Source organism: Stylophora pistillata, chromosome 6 (genome assembly GCF_964205215.1).
Source record: "Stylophora pistillata chromosome 6, jaStyPist1.2, whole genome shotgun sequence".
In the NCBI taxonomy this organism is placed as follows: Eukaryota; Metazoa; Cnidaria; class Anthozoa; order Scleractinia; family Pocilloporidae; genus Stylophora; species Stylophora pistillata.
The window spans coordinates 20,137,075-20,157,295 of record NC_142524.1 but is presented as its reverse complement, the minus strand read 5'-3'; the positions used below and the strand labels follow the sequence as shown (position 1 = coordinate 20,157,295).

General features: G+C 37.1%; 2 protein-coding genes across 3 annotated transcripts; one reads left to right on the top strand and one right to left on the bottom strand.

The window, feature by feature from the left end:
• Window positions 1-4,461: 4,461 nt before the first annotated feature.
• On the top strand, window positions 4,462-12,168 carry LOC111330538 (uncharacterized). 2 transcript variants are annotated; one of them, XM_088763515.1, is made up of 7 exons: window positions 4,462-6,351; window positions 6,517-6,577; window positions 7,208-7,285; window positions 8,225-8,304; window positions 8,848-8,946; window positions 9,798-10,336; window positions 10,941-12,168. In XM_088763515.1, exons 1-6 carry the CDS (start codon window positions 6,202-6,204, stop codon window positions 10,332-10,334), a joined length of 1,005 nt encoding a protein of 334 aa, XP_088619641.1. In that variant the 5' UTR covers window positions 4,462-6,201; the 3' UTR covers window positions 10,335-10,336; window positions 10,941-12,168. The 2 variants fall into 2 exon arrangements, with proteins under 2 accessions (XP_088619641.1, XP_022791139.2); XM_022935404.2 differs by having other exon boundaries at window positions 6,173-6,351; window positions 9,798-10,322.
• A 228-nt stretch (window positions 12,169-12,396) lies between these two features.
• LOC111330539 (tetraspanin-3) lies at window positions 12,397-19,709 on the bottom strand. Its single transcript, XM_022935405.2, has 7 exons — window positions 19,552-19,709; window positions 16,918-17,109; window positions 16,303-16,377; window positions 15,589-15,687; window positions 14,929-15,057; window positions 14,312-14,395; window positions 12,397-13,452 (listed from the first exon to the last, which is right to left on the bottom strand). Exons 1-7 carry the CDS (start codon window positions 19,597-19,599, stop codon window positions 13,360-13,362), a joined length of 720 nt encoding a protein of 239 aa, XP_022791140.2. The 5' UTR covers window positions 19,600-19,709; the 3' UTR covers window positions 12,397-13,359.
• Window positions 19,710-20,221: the final 512 nt, after the last annotated feature.

The following is a 20,221-nucleotide window of genomic DNA, read 5'->3' as shown; positions in this document are numbered from 1 at the left end:
TGCTTTTGATAAAAATGTTGTCTAGATTTTATCGGCCACTGTGCCGGCAATTTATCCGTAACTGAGACCCATATGCCTTGCACGCGAAAGTACTCATTAATCACTTCGATAACTACTTATGAAAAATGTTTCTTTGATACGATCATAGCGAGAATGTGTTAGAATTAGCTGTTGCGAAGGGGATTTATGAATCGCAAATTTAACAGAGAGGAACAACTCTGTGACTAAGCACACACGCACTCGTGGGTTTTACAATCCAGTGTTTTGCTAATGCCGGCAGAGCCACTGAAAGCTCTGAGTGATACTCTACTAAGATTGTATAAGGCTTTTATTATGCTACATTTTAACTATTGTTCGTCTGTATGGCACTTTTGATCTAAATGGATCGTTTGCTTCCCGATATTTTCTTAGTGTTGTGAATGAAAGGACACGTTTTGCATCGTGCACGAGCGCATTAAAAGTGCCTGGTTGGTCATTAGTCTGAAAAGAACTTCTGACCAAAAACTTGCCTATGTTTTTGTCGCGTTTGAATGAAACGAGCGGAGGCTGCGAAAAGATTGTGCTTGTCTCTGGATAGTTTTGAAGTAATTCAAAGTTTTTAAGAATGATGGATTTAACTGAGTGGTTGTGAGGGTGAAACGTGAGAGTGAATGGAATGCGGTCGGAATCTTCCTTTTGCGACATTTGTACTGCTGAATGTCGATCAATAAGTTGGGCGCGGTGGTAACCCGCTTGAACGACAGAATCAGGGTAACCACGTTTATCGAAAAACTGACACACTGACTCTGATTTGTGGTGGAAATCAGAGCCATCACTACATAAACGACGAAGTCTTAGAAACTGAGAAAAAGGAATGGAATTCTTAACGTGAGATGGATGCGAAGACGAATACGACAAGTAATTATGCGATTCTGTAGGTTTGTAATACACACTAGGGCATAAACCGTTGCCTTCATTTGAAACTTTGATGTATAAAAAGGATAAAGAATTGTCAGAAATTTCCCAGGTATATTTCAGAGCCGGGTGAAAAGAATTGACTGCGGTTATGAATTGAGTCAGCTCCTCTCTGGTAGATGAGGTGGCGCCGATACAGTCGTCGATGTAGCGACCGTAGAGTTCAGGTTTGGAGCCGTTGTATTGGCTGAAAAATTGGTGTTCGACAAAACCTACAAAAAGATTGGCATAGCTAGGTCCCATTTTGGTGCCCATGGCTACACCATTGGTTTGTTTGAAAAAGTTGTCTCCGAATGAAAAACAATTGAGTGTGAACACTAATTCGGCTAAGCGTAGTAGTGTTTCAGATTTAGGTTCCTTAACAGTACGTTGATCAAAAAAATGTTTAAGGGCCAGAAGACCTTCGCCATTAGGAATGACAGTGTAAAGAGACATAATATCCATCATGAAAAGAAGTTTGTTTTGGCCAAAGAAATTAAAGTCGCGAAAAATTTGAAGAGCGTGTTGGCTGTCTTTAATATATGATGGTAAAGTTTTGACGATGGGAGCCATAATTTATCTAATTTATCTAAGGAATATGTTTAGTTTCCGGTCTGTATCCTATAATCTACGCGGAAGTTACATTTTGTCTCTACTGTCTACAAAAACTACTACTTATGGTCTTCACTCCTTTTCATATATGGCTTCAAAACTATGGAACTCTCTTCCGGACTCTTTTAGAACGTCTGACTTTTCTGATTTCAAGCGCAAGATTTTACAGTATGACTCTTTCTCATAGCTAAGTTGTAGAATGTTACAATTTTACATTTTACATTTTATATTTTAGTAGTATTTAGAATTATACTTGTAACTCGAAGATACTAGCTTATCTTCTAGCTACTCCAAATTCGAGATTAAAAAAAGTATATGTATGTATGTATGCATGCATGTATGTATGTATGTATGTATATATGTATGTAAGTAACTGCTATTCTTTCACGCCTGTAATAAAAAAATGTACATTTCGTTACCTTTTTAAACTACGCAAAGCTCAGCTTCTCTAGTTTTCCTTTGGGCACTGCATTTTGACTTGAGAAGTGGAGGGGAAAATGAAACATCGACTTCCACAGTCAAAGTCGTTAGTACTCATTTGAGCGAAATCCTGTCTTTCACAAACACATCAGAGTATTTGTGATTACTTGTGATCACAACAATGGCAGTTAATAGCATCGGGCAAATAATTTATTGGTGTGTGTCAGTAATGCATATTTCTTTATCAGTTTTCTACCAATGACAATGCACTGTTTGTTCGCTAATGCCTGGTCCTAATTGTACAGCCATTTCTTGGAGAAACAGTTCATTCACGCCTGTTTTACCCTTCATCAAAGTCTTTATAAACCTCACGCAAAATTGTCGTTCCTTTTCTCATATAATGAGACTGGGACAGCTCTAGCGGATCGTAAGTTTTTCAGGTTCATAGTGCTTCTAATTATTTCAATTTCCCGTACTTATCTGTCCAGATTTTAAACAATGGAAGGGCTTTCAAGCTTGAACAACCATTTATTCGGCCATAATCAATTTCAATTCAAGAAGAGATTTATCGGAACAATATCAGTAACAACCTCTCGATTATTCATGTAAGAATAACACAATAAATAGTGAAGGTGACGGGTTAAAAATAATAAAAAGTACAATTTTAAAAAGTAGGTTTCGGTAATTTTCACGGTCTTTTTTTTCCGGTGTTTTGTCCTGTTTTTGTTCGCGCGATTTGAACATCATCATTTGATTTAGGATTTTTATATTCGATTTCAAACACTTAAGTCCGATCGATTTGGACATTTCCGTCCACCATCGTCGGTATATATCAAATGTCGGACACTTTCCATGTACTTCGTTTTGGAGGCCCTGAATGGGGTAATGGCTTTTACGGAAAACTGTTGAAATTTAAATATTTTTATTTCCCTTACGGTTACAAAGGAAAATGTTTACAGTAAACTTGTTTTATGACTTAAGGTTAAAATTTGTCAAATTTTATGCTTAACGGCTAATTTTATTTGCCGTTCTACAGCTAACGCTTCACTCCATTAAGACATTCGTTTTAGAATGGTTTTGTCTATTTTCGCGCGGTTCCTTCCATCTTAAGGGGGTCTTTCGTTCTTCTAGGATGCGGCGGACAGCCCTGCTGATTGAAGTGTTATTTTCTATATGGCCTACAGTACGCTTCATTGATTAGAAAAGAAATGGGTTTGTGTAATAAATCTTAATGGCGCGAACAAACTGGTCTAAAAGAGAATCGAAATCAAAGAGAATGATTGTGAAGCAATGTTGTATGAACTGAGTTCCGAATTGCCATAAATAGAAATCGAAGTTTCACCCTTATACTCGACGTTATTTAGTTGTTTTACCTAAGGTTGATAGTTTCTAAAGAAACTGTTACCGATGGTTGCTTTGGAATTGCATAGAGATTCATCGATGAGGTTTTAGTTTGTAGTTTTTCTTAAGATTTCTCTTTAATTTTTTTTGTATCGTTCCATATTATTGTTATCTTTGTCTGTAGGACTAGAAAGCTAGGACGGAATTTCCGTACGGTCAGTATATCCTACGGTGTTTTTCCGGTAGTTGATTTAGTTGCTACATCCACAGTTACCTATGGTATTAAGCATTGCAAGGAACGGTTACTACATGTTAAGAAACCTGCAAAACATTTACTGAGTAAATTATCCATAGCAAATAACCCTTAGAACTCTATTCCCTTTTACAACAAGTTCTCTGATGAAAAACTCTGCTCTTGTCGAGTTCAAAGACATTAAAAAAAAAGAGAGAAGTTAAAAAGTGTCTCCCAAACATTTAATTAGGGAAACACCCGTTTGGAAGTCATGCTTGAGGCCATGATTGACGTTCGAAACAAATGGGAGAAAATGGGTTCCCTTGCCAGGATGAATAGGCCCGATCCCTCCAAAGAGGCACGCACAGAACGCACCAGAAGCTTTGTCAATTGAGCCCGTTTGAGTCCCTAAACTGTGCGGGCAGATGGGTCGGGGTATCTTTACGATACCACTTCGGACAATGTCAGCCCCAAGTATCTTCAGACTGATATCAACCATTTTGATAAACTGACCCCAAGGATTTACAAGGTAATGATGGCGTCACTGTCACTCAGCAGGGAACGATAAAAACAGATAGGGCTCAAGGTTCACCGCCACTACGACGGTTCGAGTCTTAAGGACCAAGACTACCAACGATTGAGAAATGATAATCCTGCTGCTATCGCAAAAGGAAACATTTTCCACTGACATTTGTCATAACCAATTTTTTCCTGACCACACCAAGCTTACAATACAGTGACCAAAATAGCCGCGATAGGTCCCGACTAACCGAACCGCTCAACCTATCCATCGAGGTACCCCTTTGGTGACTCTAAAAACCAATGATCACAATAAACAAGCAAAAGACAAGCAGGTTTTCGATCATCTTTTTTTATCTATGGAAAACATGAAAAAATTTGCACTAGAGCCCACTGACTAGCACCGGATGCCAGCCCATCGTCAAAAATTTCACACCACTCCCGATAAACGCATTTAGAATTAAAATGTATTTTGAAAGGCAAGACAACAACGAGAGACCAGAAACATTTTCATTTAATATTGGTCTAAAAGTTGCTTTATAAAAAAATGAGCAACAGGTTTTAAGGTTTGTGGGCACCGGCGGTTGGGGGGAACTCACAAAGGGGCGAAACCACGAGGAATTACGGTCTTTTCGTCCAAAGTCTCTTCATCCAAGTCTCTTCGTCCAAAAGTATTTTCACCAAAGTCTGTTCGTTTACTTGTTAAGTCTTTTCTCGAAGCAAATAAATAACTTTTAGAAGGCTTGATATACGTAAACCACAAGACTGAATTAATCGACTTTAATCAACGAATACTTAATCAGAAACTTCTAACAGTGACAGAATAAAACGGGGCGGTCACGCTTAGTAAACAACACAACCAGTAAATAGCGAGTACAAGTTTCGACATGGCGGTTCTCACATGCACTCGAGCACATGTTTTTATTAAATGTTTCTGCGCATTTGCCGAACGCACACCGCAGGTTAATAACATTGCGGTCTAGACTACTAGTCACCAGATTCCACAAGATAAGGCTATGTAAAGAACTTGTTGTGAGCCGCCGCCATTTGGCTATGTCGGACACGTAGTGATGTTACACTTCGTTGCCTTTTACGCTCAACAGACGCTTAACAACAAGCCTAATATTCCCATTTCTTTCACGTGAAATAATTAAACGGCAAGCAAGTCTTTATTTTTGCTACTATTTAATAAAATATATTGCGTTACAACTTCATTCGTTCTCTCTGTATTAAATTCATGACGTTGAATTCATAAAACGAAGATTGGTGAACCAAAAGGGCAACGGCTCACACTGATAAGTTCTTTATATAGCCTTATCTATGATATAATATAATATAATAGTTATTTATTTGCTTCGAGAAAAGACTTAACAAGTAAACGAACAGACATGGGTGAAAATACTTTTGGACAAAAAGACTTGGACTAAAAGACTTTCGGACGAAGACTCTTGGACGAAAAGATCAGAAACCACCACGAGATACCCATCTTAGCAATGCATTTACTGGTAAATAACCCGTCACTGTTTGTTCCTCCACTCGCTGAAAAATAAATATCAACGTCGTCTCTTTCAAAATCATGCCCAGCCTGCCAATTCTCGGGTTCTTTCCCGCAGTGGCTTCGATGATGAATCTAGTGTCTGTCTCTTCTGAAGTAGATTATGATGCAATATCATCTTATTCTTATCCTGTATAAATAAAATAGAGATGTCTACTCTACTCTACAGGAGTTAAACTTTCCAGACGAAAAGGTAATTGCTTTCAAATCACCCCTGGTTATCTTCATGCTGTGCGAAAAATCCCATCGATTTACATTCCATTTTTTCAAGTTGCTTGAGCTGATTCTGTGCCCTTCTCAACAAGTACTCAATTCGAAGACCGTCCGTCCTTGGTATCCCAGAGTTTTTTCGAAACTCGTATTTTATGTGGTCTGTAAAACCAGGTTTGTCTTTGCTTGCACGTAGAAATCTTCGGTACAAAGAGAGTACTTCCTTCTGAAGGCGACTTCGCACCATTTTCCAAACAGAATGAAACAAATTACATAAGGAATCTCTTACCCTTCGTCTGCCATTTTCGATTTGTGTGATTTACAGCGCATAAGCAATGCGTGACTCCGCTGGAACTATATACCGCACGTTCATTTCAAGATGAGACCAGACGAACACAAGAAGAAACAGCGCGCTCAATACAAGAAAAAACACGGAATTTCCCAAAAGAAGACAACGTCTAAGGAAAATAATGAAGGAAAAGAATCCACAGAGTCGCAAGGAAACTACGATCTAGCTGAAACTAGTGGGGTAATAAACTGGTCTGGGTAGTCTGGGTACTGAATTTCAAATTAATTAATGTCTAGGATAATTATATGTTTAATACTGTGATATTATTTGTAGTATTAATATATATATTTTTATTATATACATATTTTTTACTATATATATTTTTTTATACTTTGGGGAGATCAGAGGCAGTTCTCAAGGAGAAATATCTCAAGCAACTGGGAAAGATATGAAGACCTTGAACAAGGTGAGTTACTTATTAGTTTAAACATTAGATTCTGAACATGGGTTTCACAGATGCCACTTGAGGTCACACATTGAAATCCAGAAGACCCTATGAGGTGTCTCATAGCGATCTGTTAGGAAAGACTACACAAAAACTCTAGCACTTATGACCACCTCATTTATCTGTGTTGGCATTAGAATCGTATGGGGTTATACATTCTCCTCTTAATTAACACAAGACTGTCTGTACTATATTTGATAACCACGTGAGACAGTTGTCATGTAAGGAATATCAAAGGTCATCACATTACAAATGACATGTGATCACATGAACATAAGGCTCTAAGGTGACGAGTCATATCAGAGTTCATACTGCTAACCCTTTAACTCCCAGATGTGATCGATCAGAATGTAACTTTCCCCTATAATATCCATACTTTTTCCAGCAAAAAAGTACTGAGAATACTCAAACTCATCAGGTACAAGTTATTATCTTGATCTACAGTCAAATTCTCATATTAAACTAATTTACCAGAGAGGATACAAGTATGTCTCACAGCTAGTGGGGAGAATTGACAATCAGATCTGGAGAGTAAAAGGATTAAACTGATTTTGGCAGAAATATCGGGGGTCAAACGTCATTTTATTTCAGATACAAGTGATGAAGACGATAACAATGATAACGTCCTGAGGAGAGGAGAGGACTTCAATGTCCTCCTTCAAAGATCAGGTAAAACTCTAAAATCAGTTTATATTCTAATTATTTTACAATGTATTGACTATCAACCACTTTCAAAAATGGCTGCCGGATTAATATTCTTTTGTTTAAATTTAAATTAACCTTTCTGGCCTCGCTTGAGATAATGTATTCTTTTGAGTTTTTTACTGGAGAACGAGGCCAGAAAGGCTAATTTAAATTTAAACAAAAGAATATTAATCCGGCAGCCATTTATGAAAGTGGTCTATAACCCTTTTATCCCTAAGGATGATTGGCATATTTTAGAATCATGAACAGAATCATTGTTGAATCAAACAATAAGGAAAATGATCCCCCACCAGAGAAGCTCTTGATTGTTGAACAAATTCTCCATGTATCCTTAAAAATGTATAGAGAACAGTATGGAGAATATGCATATACAGATATTAGGGTTTATAGTTCACCACTAAATTTTCTCTGGTTCTTATTGGTTTAAAACGATCACGTGACATGATAGTGTTCATCCTTGGAGAGACACTATCAGCCCATAGTGCCTGCCTGCAGAAAATACCTGGATGGATAGTGCCCATCCGTGGAAAATACCTGGATTGATAGTACTCATCCGTGAAAAGTTTTGAATAGTTTGACGGCCGCAAAGTTAGGCAGATCGGAAAAACAGTGACTTTTCAATTCTGACAAGTATAACGTATTATTTAGCCAATGTACAGTTGCAAATTATTGACATTTGTGACAAGCTGTAGGCGTGGAAGAAAATTTAGTGGTGAACAATAAAAACAATAGAGTGTTTATGTCTTGGAACTATCGGTCTGATAGTTGCCCCTTGGAAATTTGGTGTTCTTAAAACTAGCATATTTGTTTTAAGAACATCAAATTTCCAGGGGGCAACTATCAGCCGATAGTTCCTCGACAGAAACACTATTGTTTAAGTAATCCTTATGTACCATCTTTCAGCTGATCCTGCTTCACAGTTTCGGTTTCAGTCAGAAAAAGATTGGGAGCAAGAAAGCGATGGTGACTCTGGTACAATGCAAGTGAGTCAAAAGTTTACTTACAAATTATAGGAACCTTGCAATATCCAAGGCATGTAGGATTTGGCAAGTGGTCAACTCTTGAATCACACATTCAAGTTTTTATGTGAATATATAGGAAATGATCTCCAACTAAAGAAGCTTGTGATTGCTGAACAAACTCTCCTTGTCAATTCCTTAGGAAATTTGAAGACGGCAGTAGGGAGAATATTCATACTGATATTAGGGTGCTAAGTAAAAATCACATTTGGTCATCTTTTTAAAGTACAGTGGGATCCTGATTTCTCAAACCAATTTGCGTTTCCCCTGGAGGTTCAAGAAATTGGGATTCCACTGTAAAACCAACAAGAAGCCCTTTAAAAGGCTTGCTTGAGAACAAAAGCTAACTTTCATTTTTGTAGCTTTTTATTCCTTTCAGTGTGTTTCTGTGAGGACTTCTTTTTGTGGATATAGAGCAATCTGCAAAAGTTAGAACTTCAAAGTTTAAATGCTGAGTAGTAGCTATTAATTTTTAATTAACATGTCTTAATGTTCTTAATTTTTCAGGCTACCTCAGTGCTCGAGATAGATTTTGGGGCTCTGGCAACTTCTTTAAATTGTGTTCCTTTACTCAAACGCCTTGACATCTCACAAGATGGAATACATGTGAGTATTTTGACACAGTTTCCTGTTTTGAAATACTCACAAAGCATCTTTCTTGATGTGCAGGACATACAATTTTCCCTTTGTATTTCCCAGGCAAACAATTTGTTGGTACAGTACTTAAGCACTTGTTTTTTAGAGTTGCTGCTCTCAGCTCAAAATTCTTTGAGGAGAAAGACTTTCTAGCCCTGTAATATCCAAAATGTTCTACTTGACAAGAAACAAATTTTGTTGATGGAAAACTTAGATCATCAGTGACAGACAGCTAACAGGCAAAGCAAAATAAAACTGGTAGGTTGCAAACTGTGGATCATGTCATGTTGCATGTGTAGCACAAGATGCAAAATTTTGACATTCTGTTTTGATATTGTAGGGATATTATTTTTATTTAAGTGTTTTTGTTTGCCTTGTAACATTTAAACAAAAATGGCAGATATGATGAAAGGTGAAAGGTCATGAATTGGATAATTGTGGTGAATTTTAGTCAAATTCATCAGAGCAAAATCATTGTCATGGAACGACAATTTTAATGAATTTTTAGTCAAACTTGTCAAAGCAAATCAGCTGGGCAGATTTTACGATTTTAACGACTGAATATGTGCCATTTTTGTCACTGCATGCATTTCTGGACATATCCTTCTTAAAATGGAGTCACTTCTGTTCTGAATAGTGACATTTTGGATACCTAATGTCAGTCTCCTTCAGTTGATGAGTTTGATCTTAATACCTGAACAAGACTATCAGTATGGTTTGCTGTCAAAACTCAATAGTTATTGTATTCAACACAATGAATAATTTTAGCCCATATTTGAGATGTTTTACTTGAGCACTGCTGAAATGTTTTTGTTCCTCAGCCAGATATCATTGACATGTTCCAATTAAAAGCTCAAACATGCTCTAAAGATCAGTGCATTTCACCATCAAGTGAAGATGGCGCAATAACCAAGTCTCAAAGTTCATCGGCCGGAAATTTGCTGGAAAATGCTCCTCCACATGCAGAATTACAAGCATCACACAGTACGAAAAATGCTGAACAGGAAAAAACAAAAAGAACTCTCCAAAAAACTGAAAGTAAATCTTGTAAAATACCAGGTGGCTCACTGAATGGCCATGGTGATGATGCAATTCTGTCAAAGCATTCTGGATTCACAAGTGAGCCTGGCACTCTTCAAAACACAGAAAACTTACAGAATTCTTTGAAAGATGTTTTGAAAAATGTTAATACTGCAAATAGTCCACAGACTGGTAGAACTGAAGAGGTGATTAAATCAGGCAACAATGAAGAAGATGAGGACCTTGATTTCCTTCTTTCCCTGGACACTCCAGGAGTAAATAGTAATGGAGGAACATCATGCCCTGCAGCAGGCCAATCAAAAAAGGTTACTAGATAAAGGTTAAAGGACAAGCATGTGATTGTATGTTGCCATGCATCTGTTCAGTACTAGCTCATGAATTGGAGGCGGTGTGCTTGAGTGGTTAGGGTGCTGGACTGTCTCTTAATCTGGTGTCCTGGGTTTAAGTCCTTCACCCTGCCACTCACTGGATTTGTCCTCGGTTGCCCCTAGTTCAACTCCTCGGCTGTGCTCTGTAAAGAGCCCACTGGTCTGCCTCCTGCCATTGGGGATTTTTAGGCACTCAGTTAGTCTACATTGTGGCTGAAAGGCCCCCTGTGGGGGAGCTTCAATTAATGTATTTATTTATTTATGAATGACATCAAAATGACTGTGGTAAGAACAAAGAAGTGGCACATGAGGCACAGCTGAGTGTGTCAGCATTGTTTAAACTCTTTACCTCTTGATGTTTAAGCTTGTAAACTCTTTACAGTGGCCAATTTTCATTATCAGCTCATTTGAATAAACCATAATCACCTTTAGTTACTGCAAGTTTGCCTAAAATAAGTGGATTTTCTGACATCATATTTCTCCCAACTAATTTGCTCAACTTGCATTTTCTAGTAAAATCTTATAACATATGACTTTGCTCTTGTTTATATTTAGCTTGATACATCGTTTGGCAAAGGTGCATTGCTGACAACAAACCCATCTGCCGACCAGTTTACAAAGAAAGGGGAAGATGATCTTGAAGACTGGTTGGATAGTGTTCTTGGCTGAACTGACTCTTCCTTCATTGATGCATCATCAGCCTGTATCTTATATTTACTAGTTTGCATCAATTGCATCTTATTTTCTGTTTTTGCCTTTCACATGCACCCTGTGTCATCCTTGCAATGCGGAAAATCAGACATTTTTCTTACTGCTAATATTTTTCCTCCCACCTACAAAGCTTGGAAAAGGTTACAAAACTCACAAAATACATACCAGTAATATGTGTTTTGTATGTTAAACCATTAAATAAGGTGTACTTATTCCATAAAAGTGCTAACTAGTGAGGAAGTTATTAAATAAGCATGCAGCCCCGTCTGAAAACAAACAAGACCTGCTTAACTGAGTTGCCAAGAGTTTTCAGGGAGGGGAGGGGAGGGATTTGCACTCAGGGGGCCTCATGCTCTTGCAGAGTAATGTGGTTGTGATAAAAACATTGAACTCCAAGGAATGGGGTTGGGAAAGAGGTCGGTCAGGGTACACCAACTTTGCTGTCTTATAATGAGAAATTTTATTAATAAGTAATAACCTTGAATGAAGATGGAACTTTTTAGTTTTTATTTGGTGGATTTATTTTCTAAACTGCAATTTGAAAAAGTTTTCTGTTAATAGTCTCTGAAAACAAACTGCTTGCAGCTAGCTAGTTTACATATTTCATATTCTGGCTTGTATTGAGAAAAGTTTGAGTCAACTCTACAGTTATGAACACTCCTGTAAGCTGACAGTTCTACTTATGCTTTTTTTAATTCCCCTTTTTGTCCCCCACTCAAACTTTGTATTTACACATTCCTGTAAGTAGACACTCTCTCGTAAGATGTGACCACTTTTGAAATTGAAAATTCAATTTTTCTTTTATTAAATGCTTTATCATAAGGGGACACCCCATGAATGTGTCTTGAATCTGCCAATCAACAAAAATGTGACTTTTGACAGAGCAACAGAATAGTGCAGATCAGTTTTGTCAAGTCTCCACTTGTCCATAGGAAAGCTGGTTGTCTGTTCATTTGACACAAACAGGAGTCTGACATAACACTTTCCCTTAACCAGACACTTTTTCCAATTCCTGAGGATGTCTACTTACGAGAGAGTTGACTGTAGTTAAAAATAAACTGATGAAAACTTTCTTAGTTTGTTAATGAACTATTGATCAGTTGGTCTGTGTTGAAGGCATATTGGCCCAGCACCTTTTAAACTGTTCTCATTAGGGAGCATAAGATCTAAGAAGGGGATAAGCTTTGATTCTAGCTGATAGTTAATTCTGTACAACAAGGCCTGTGCACAGTTAGTTCTAACATAGCTTGTTTTGATATTGTCTTGACAACATGATTGGAAGTAGACCAGAAACAGACCCTCCTTTTTAGTGAAGTTTATTGTGAGTCAAAAATAAGACAGTAGAAAAAAATTGAGGTAAGTTTGTTTAGCAGAACTCTGGGAGTGGGACGAATTTGTGCCTCACTTCCAGAGTTCAGTGCAGCATGCTAACATCAATTGTTTTGTTTTTTACTTACATAACAGATTTTGGTCAAATAGAAGGATTGCTCATGGTCTAGATTGGACGATTGGCATGGATCCAAATTAAAGGCTGTGCTCAAAACTAAAACATTGAGTGAACTTGGAAAGCTTAGATCATATATGGTTCATCCTGACCATCTGGTGTTGTATCAGTATCACTTAGTTGATAATTATTTTCACTCTCCTGACCTCTCTGTTTTAGAATGCCTTAAAATTGTTATGAGAATTCAAAATTAATCACTTAACACTTCTAGGAGTTAAAAGGAGCCAAGAAAAAAAAATTGCTCTCCAATGGGTGGATTTCATCCAACCTTTCTGACATGTGCTGATCCCTGTATTCACTCAGACTACCATAAATAATACCACTCATACTGTGCTTAGGTGTAGAATAGTGATTCTTAGCTACTTTTGGTACTGTCATACACCCAGTTTCAGAGATACTCGCTGGTAATTAAAACCAAGTAAGTTGGTGACCTCTGAATTAACACAAAGAATCTACATTTTGATTGGGTAAGGCACTATATCTATTACAAAACAATTGCATTCATATTTGATAGCAGATTAAAAACTGACCAAGATTGTTACTCAAAACAAATCAGAATACCTGTCAGAAAAACAATTTATCACATCAAAGTGCAAAAACAGATCTCTATAATTATATGATGAAGCCTCCAGTATACTTGTCCAGAGATTTAAGCAGCTTTTTATTCAAACCAAATACTAATTAAATCTTACTTGTATAATACTTCACATCCTTATCCACAGTACCAAAACAGAAAACAACAGCTTTAACTTTGCTTGGTTAAACAAAGGAATGAGTAGTGCCACCCTCCAGTTCAAGATATCCGGAGCGTGGACTATACATCAAGTAACATGCTCCAATCATTCCCAGCAGCTGTTAATAAAAGGGATGATTAAAATAAACTTGTCACCTTCTTTTACCTTCAAATTGAATAAATTGCTCCATTTAAAAAAAAAAAAAATTGAAGCAGCTCTTAGAAATCAAGCAACAAAGTAACTGACAGTGAGTTACAAACTCAAGCTTTTCACACGTCAGAGTTATGCTAAAAGTCAGCAGAATAAACATATCACATTTAATGAACAAAGGACTTGATTTAATTATACTGGCATGAAAGATTGACAAAATAAAAAAGGCTCAAACTCCAACTACAGATTCAAGGAAAGTAAAAGGAAATCTTTTTATCTTCATCCAGCCATGCATTCCTGGGTTGATAATTAACATTAAGAGTTTGAAATGAGGAGTGAAACAAAACTTTAACCCTTTAACTTCCAAGATCTGCTTATAAATTCTCCTCTCTAACAGCTAGACATTTCCTTGTAAATTGGTTACAAGAATTCGGTGTTCAATCAAGGTAACAACTTGTACCTGATTAGTTTGAGTATTTTCATCACCTGTTTGCTGCATCATGTATGGATATGATAGGGAGAAGTTACAGGTTAATCACTTCTGGGAGTTAAAAAGAGTTCATATCCAGAGGACAAGTTAGACAATGGTTATGGTTCTGCCAAAAAAGTACCTGGCATGGAAGGGAAGGGGATATGACTTTTGTTTGGAATAAAAAATTTATAGCACTCTCCAGACTCTAATATGTAGAGTTTTTTTTAAAGAGAATCATATGCCGATGTAGAATTCAATCCAAATCAAATTTCAGTTTTAGATACTTTCTAATTTCCAAATAAATATTCCTACTGAATGTCTGAATATATCAGTTCTGCTGATGTGTGGTACTTACTTGAAGCACAGCCAGTCCAATACCTGATCCCATAATGAAACTAAGGTTTTTTTTAACCTCCTCAGTCAATTTGTTCAAGCAGCCCTACATACAATATACATAATTTGTATCATAAATGCTCTGTGAATATAGCAGTGACTAATAAATAAGCCTGGTTCGGTCTCGTGCCTACCATTTTCCTGTCAACAATAGGCTAGGTAGCTTTTCAGTTAAAAACCTTGTATCAGTTTCCATTTTATTTTGTAGGTTCTCAATCGGAGGAGTTGATACTTAATATGGTGTTCACTAAATATAAATTGACGAGGTCCCCACTACACCTACACACCACAAGGGGTTATAAGATCATCAGTGGTATTCAATAGTGAGTTTTCATTTTGCAATTGAAGCTGAAAGAGCTGGCCATATCAATACAAGTCACTCTGACTGTTATAGTTTACCCATTCTATCTACTTTGTAGGTACATTCATAGGTTGTATAAATATTGCATCCTTGGTGGTTGTTTGAAGGTGGATAGAGACCAGGTATTTGTCTTTATGTTCAATAAGTTACATTATTTTTATACTGTGTAAAAATGAATGAAAATAAATTTAAAAAAATATAATTTGCTGGTACCATACTTTGGAGTAAGCATTCCTTGGTTTACAAGTCAGTGCTCCTTGGGAACAGCAAGAATCAGGATAGCGACCCTCGTGCTTGACAGCATATGGATGCCAATCAGTAGGGTCACTGATGCCACAACATTTCAGCTTTGAAACATAAACATTCAGTGGTGTTAAAAATGCTGTACACTGAGATCCTTGGAGTAAGACACTGTCAACCAAAATGGTTCTTACATATTCAATCAATAATACTTTCTTCATTGTCCAGACTAGTCCAAAATATACATGTTTTTTCCTAAATTTCTATCTGCAAATTCAGTGAAACTTGTAACTGAGTTCCCAGTTTATTTTTCCCATAATAATAATGACTCAAATGGACAAAAAAAGGACCATGTATGGATCCATACAGAAACCAAAGTTGACGTGCTTTGGTTACGTGAAAACTTACTAGGGCAAGAGCTTAAGTTTCAGACAGATTATTATTTTTACAATTATTTTTTTGTAATTTAACACAGTGTATGAGTAAGTTTTCACTAAATTTGAATTGTTAATTCCAGCAATTAAGGGTTAATTGTTCTGTTGGGGCAAAAAAAGATTCTGACCATTGAAACTAGTTTCCTTGCATAATACGATTCAGTTCTACTGGAATAACATAGAGTAAAAACAAAATAAACTAACATTTTCCTGGAGACCATCTACAGCTTTATCTAAAGTTGTGTCTTTATCATCATAATTCTTGATTGCATCCTGGAAACCATCCTCCACAAAGCTTTTAGCCTTAAGACGGAGAAAAAAATGAGTGGATCAATGCCACCAACTTGTTAATAAATAGTAGCAGAGGTCAATTTGGCCATTTTAAGCTCCACTTTGAAAAGAATGTAGATTTTCAGAGACTACAGAATTCATCATAGATTCTGAAAATATCAGATTTAAATTGATGGTTGTGGAATTCATGGAATGTAAGGAATTTAAGGGAGTTGCTGTAGCAGCCAAGTTAAGAGGAATCCATCACTGTCGCAAGGGAACTTAACCTTTTGTTACTGGAGAATTTACATATAACACTGCTGAATGTTTTCAATGGAGTGTGTTGCTTGAAGAAACAAAAACAAACTAAGAATTTTCATCACCTCAGCATGGCAACATTTAGCAGCAAAAATTGGCACACTCTGTAGTTTATTCACTGTATAAGTTTTCACTCAGGATACATCGTTTTAAATTTTTTTAATGTAAATGTTTGCCTCAGCTCAGATTTAATAGTCCATAAACAATTAATCCCAACCTTTCTTCACACAATTTCACATCAAGATTAAGTGGCAGCTATGCTGTTTAACGTCTGCAATGCAATTAATGCAGTGGAAAATCATGTGACTGTATAAACTCAAAACAATTTACCTCACTCTTGTAGACAAATCCTAAGACACCTGCTACGATCTCCAGTGCAAATACAATGAGGAGTAATGCAAAGAACTGCAAGATGATTATAGATCATACACTCACTCATGTCATAACATCCTAATGTCTCTTAATAATTTCTTGAAACTGAATTTAATTTTTATATGCTCTGTAGATTTTGCATAAGTCTCCAAAACAATGGACAAGTTGTAATTTAAATTGAAAAACTTCTTGTTTGATAAAATATTATAATTCTACAGTAAAATAAATATTCCCTACCAAGAATAAACAACCTTCTGTGAAGTACACATAATGCTCTTGACATTGCTGATCCTGGCAAAATGCAGGAAGCTGGCCAGATAATAATGCTAATGCATGGCCTTGCTCAATGAAATGTTCTTTATAATTCAGTTAGTAAGGTATCTGAATGCAGAGGTAGAAAGTCTGTGGTACAACCCATGGTAAATATATCCATAAATCTGTTGTATTCCACATGTGGTAGAAATTTAGGATCTACCTTAATCAAAATTGAATTGTTGTTATATCAAAATAATTACTAATTTTGTCTCTTAATAAATGCAGTGTGATTACATGTTAAGTTAATAAAGGTCTTACTGTGGAAAGACAGCATTTGTTCTCTTGGCATGTTCCACAGCAACCAAACAAGGCAGTAATAAAGGTCAGGACACCTATTCCAACTAGGATTACACATGGGACCAGAATGTACTCATCAGTTGTAATCTTTGTAATGTCGCCATCCTTTTTAATTAGCCATACAGCTAAATAAATGATAGCACCAGATACACCCTGAAAAAATGTTGCAACAGGTAACATACTCACGTACTTTCCTTACTAACTAAGCTGAATCATGTTTACTATGGGGGAATCCTTGTTTACAATATTTGCCTCATTAGCATAAGCAATTCAGTTTCTGATGGAGCTAAAAATAAATCAGTTCTGAATATCGAAAGGTCAAAGTACGATTAACTCAGCCAATGAATACGAGCCTGATGCATTGAATACTTTTCGTGCAACACGAGTTTAAAAACTCAAAATTTTACATAGAATGTATTAGCTCATTAGCACTTTTGCCACCCAGAAATTTTGCAGTTTTTGATGGACTATTTCTCCTTGAATATTACACCCAAAGAGCTAAAAAATTTCACCATGTACTGAGGTTTTCTAGCTCTTTAGCTGCCTGAAGTCAATTTGTATCTAACATGCTTCCTTCTTTATGCAAAGCCGTAAGCAAATGAGCAAAAATGTAAACAATGATGTCAGCATGAATCTGCCTATAGGTGCTCTCGACTGATATATTGGTCAATAGTTGACTGATACTCAGTCAAAACTCAGTCGATCGCTGGTTGATAGTCACCTATTGACTGGGTCTTGACTCAGCATCGGCCAACTATTGACCAACTATCAACTGAGTGTCGGCTGACTATCGACCAAGTGTCGACAGATTGTCAACTGACATATTGGTCAATAGTTGACTGATACTCAGTCAAAACTCAGTCGATAGCTGGTTGATAGTCACCTATTGACTGGGTCTTGACTGAGCATCGGCCAACTATTGACCAACTATCAACTGAGTGTCAGCCGACTATCAACCAAGTGTCGACAGATTTTCAACTGACATATTGTTTGGGTATTGACTGACTCTCAACCGATATATTGACCAATTTGTTGGTTGAGAGCACTTACAGTAAACATGATCTACTAAGTGTACATGCATGGTTTGTACTCTTTCTAATTTGATCATAAAATACACAACTCTTCATGACCATCCCAATTACACTTTACTGCGCTCTATGACTTGCAATCAAGACTTGGATTCCACATTCTGAAAATGATCACATGACGAGCCATTGATTTTTACTCTGTTGCTGTAGAAATATCATATATAGTCATTTTCCAGGACTTTCAAGATCATGAAAAGACTACTGCGGAATTTGACGCTCTTATTTATGATTTATTTATTATTATTACATGTGGGTCATGAGTCAACAGCCAGCTACCAGAAAAAACTGTCCCTGTCCAAAGAGAATGTTTTACGAACACCTTTTTATTTGAAAAAAGCAACAATCACAAAAGGAAATTAAAGAGAAGATTTGACTGATGTTCCGCTACGCTCGATTTCCACCGCTCTCTCGAGTCACTAGGGTCTTAAGAAACCACGACGGCGACGGCAACGGCAACGGCAACGAGGAGGACATGGAAAAACAAGAGATCTAATTGGCAGAACAATAGCTCAGCACGTGCGTTTTGAAACTTTGTACATTTTTTAGCCGTCCTATGCAAAACAACAACGTGAAATCGCCAAAATTTGCGTTGTCTGCGAACCGAAACCGCGACAGCAAATTATTTTATTTTCCATTGGAACTCAACGGCTACTTTATGCGTCATGCTGAAGTTGAGTTGTGGCGTTCTTAATGAGACAGTAAGCTCCTGCAGCCATTTTTGAAATTCTAACAAAAGAGTAGAAATTCATTTTTTAATCGAAGTCTTCCTTGGCGTCGCCGTCGTGGTTTCTTAAGGTCTCTATTGCTCCGGTTCCCGAACAGTGGCTGGTAATGATGTGCCTAATGTAATGCATGTGCTCGTAAATTGAATTGTTTTCTGTCCTGATGACAATTTCATGTAGATATCTGGCTCCATGGGTATTTTCTGTAAATTCATCAGTGAAAATATTTGTTGCTTGACTGATATAAACATCGATTCAATTTGGTCCATTGTCAACTTCTGGTTAGTCTTCTGGCCGGTCAACCAGCTGACTTTATCTCGACTGATGGATCTCCATAAAAGATCATGACATGTCAACGGTAAAGCAGTTAATTCAGTAACAGACTTGGCATACTGGTGGAGTGCTAGGCATCAGTATTTCATTATGAAGATAAACAGTTACTGTAATTAAAACCTAGGTATTGCTGACTAATGTAGCTTAATGATAAACACTTGGAATGGTAAGAACAGGAAAAGCTAAAGCTGAGAGCTCCCTTATAAGTAGAAAGCAAATCTTGTTCTACCCGAATTTATTATGTAAAAGCCAGCACTCGGGTTCCATGCGAATAAAATCTAGCTTCTGATATTAGGCATTCAACTGTATAATTGCGATTAACGTTTACCGCTCACTGAGCTAAGTCTCAGTGCCTGTGAAAGGTACTTCTTCACCATACCTCACCAGTCAAACATATTTGTGCCCGAACAGTTAATGCTTAGTTATTTTTAGCTGTTCATCGCGATACTTACCAGGTAGATAAAGTTGAAGAAAAAAAGGAAAGTCTTCGCAAAACCCATGGTGAATAACTTCAATACGGAACTTACAATCCACGTGCGCCTCACCTGTTTAGTAAACGCTTTCCAGCAAGGGGTGGAAAGCTATTTCGCGCACTCTCCGGGGAAAAAAAAAAACTGACTACCAGGATGCAACGCGCGCGTTTGTTATTGTTGTGATTGCCAGAGCTTACAGAAATGGCGAAATAGTTTATATATATAACTTATAACCAAGCGCGAGGGCCGAACTGGGAGAATATCGGCCCGAGGTCTTGACAGGACGGACCGAGCGCAGCGAGGTCCGTACAAAACGACCGAGGGCCGATATTCTTCCAGTACGGTCCCGAGCAAGCTTGCAATAAGAGATTTATTATTCGACTGAAGTTCAAAGGGACACAAGTGCGGTATCATTCGGTACCATTCAGGACATTGTCCGGTCCAATACTGAGAGAATATTGACCGGCAATAGAGCATTTTGATTGGTGGATTTTAGTTATTGGCCCTCTGACTGCCCGAGTCGTGTAATAATTATTATTATTATTAAAAACTGGATCATTGGATAATGCAATTCAAGACTTTTTATTGGCTTAGCCATTATGGTATATGAGGCAATATACCATAATCTAATATCTGTACATTGTAACAT

What these genes read in the sequence shown, in the direction of transcription:
- LOC111330538 (XM_022935404.2), top strand. Translation starts at nt 6,202, where the DNA reads ATGAGACCAGACGAACACAAGAAGAAACAGCGCGCTCAATACAAGAAA. An exon ending in TGTCCTCCTTCAAAGATCAG is followed by an intron (nt 7,286 to 8,224) that starts GTAAAACTCTAA and finishes ACCATCTTTCAG; the next exon opens with CTGATCCTGCTTCACAGTTT. An exon ending in GTGACTCTGGTACAATGCAA is followed by an intron (nt 8,305 to 8,847) that starts GTGAGTCAAAAG and finishes TTAATTTTTCAG; the next exon opens with GCTACCTCAGTGCTCGAGAT.
- LOC111330539 (XM_022935405.2), bottom strand. Translation starts at nt 19,599, where the DNA reads ATGGGTTTTGCGAAGACTTTCCTTTTTTTCTTCAACTTTATCTACCTG. An exon ending in CAAGGAATGCTTACTCCAAA is followed by an intron (nt 14,396 to 14,928) that starts GTATGGTACCAG and finishes TATTGTATGTAG; the next exon opens with GGCTGCTTGAACAAATTGAC. An exon ending in TTGGACTGGCTGTGCTTCAA is followed by an intron (nt 13,453 to 14,311) that starts GTAAGTACCACA and finishes TTTTATTAACAG; the next exon opens with CTGCTGGGAATGATTGGAGC.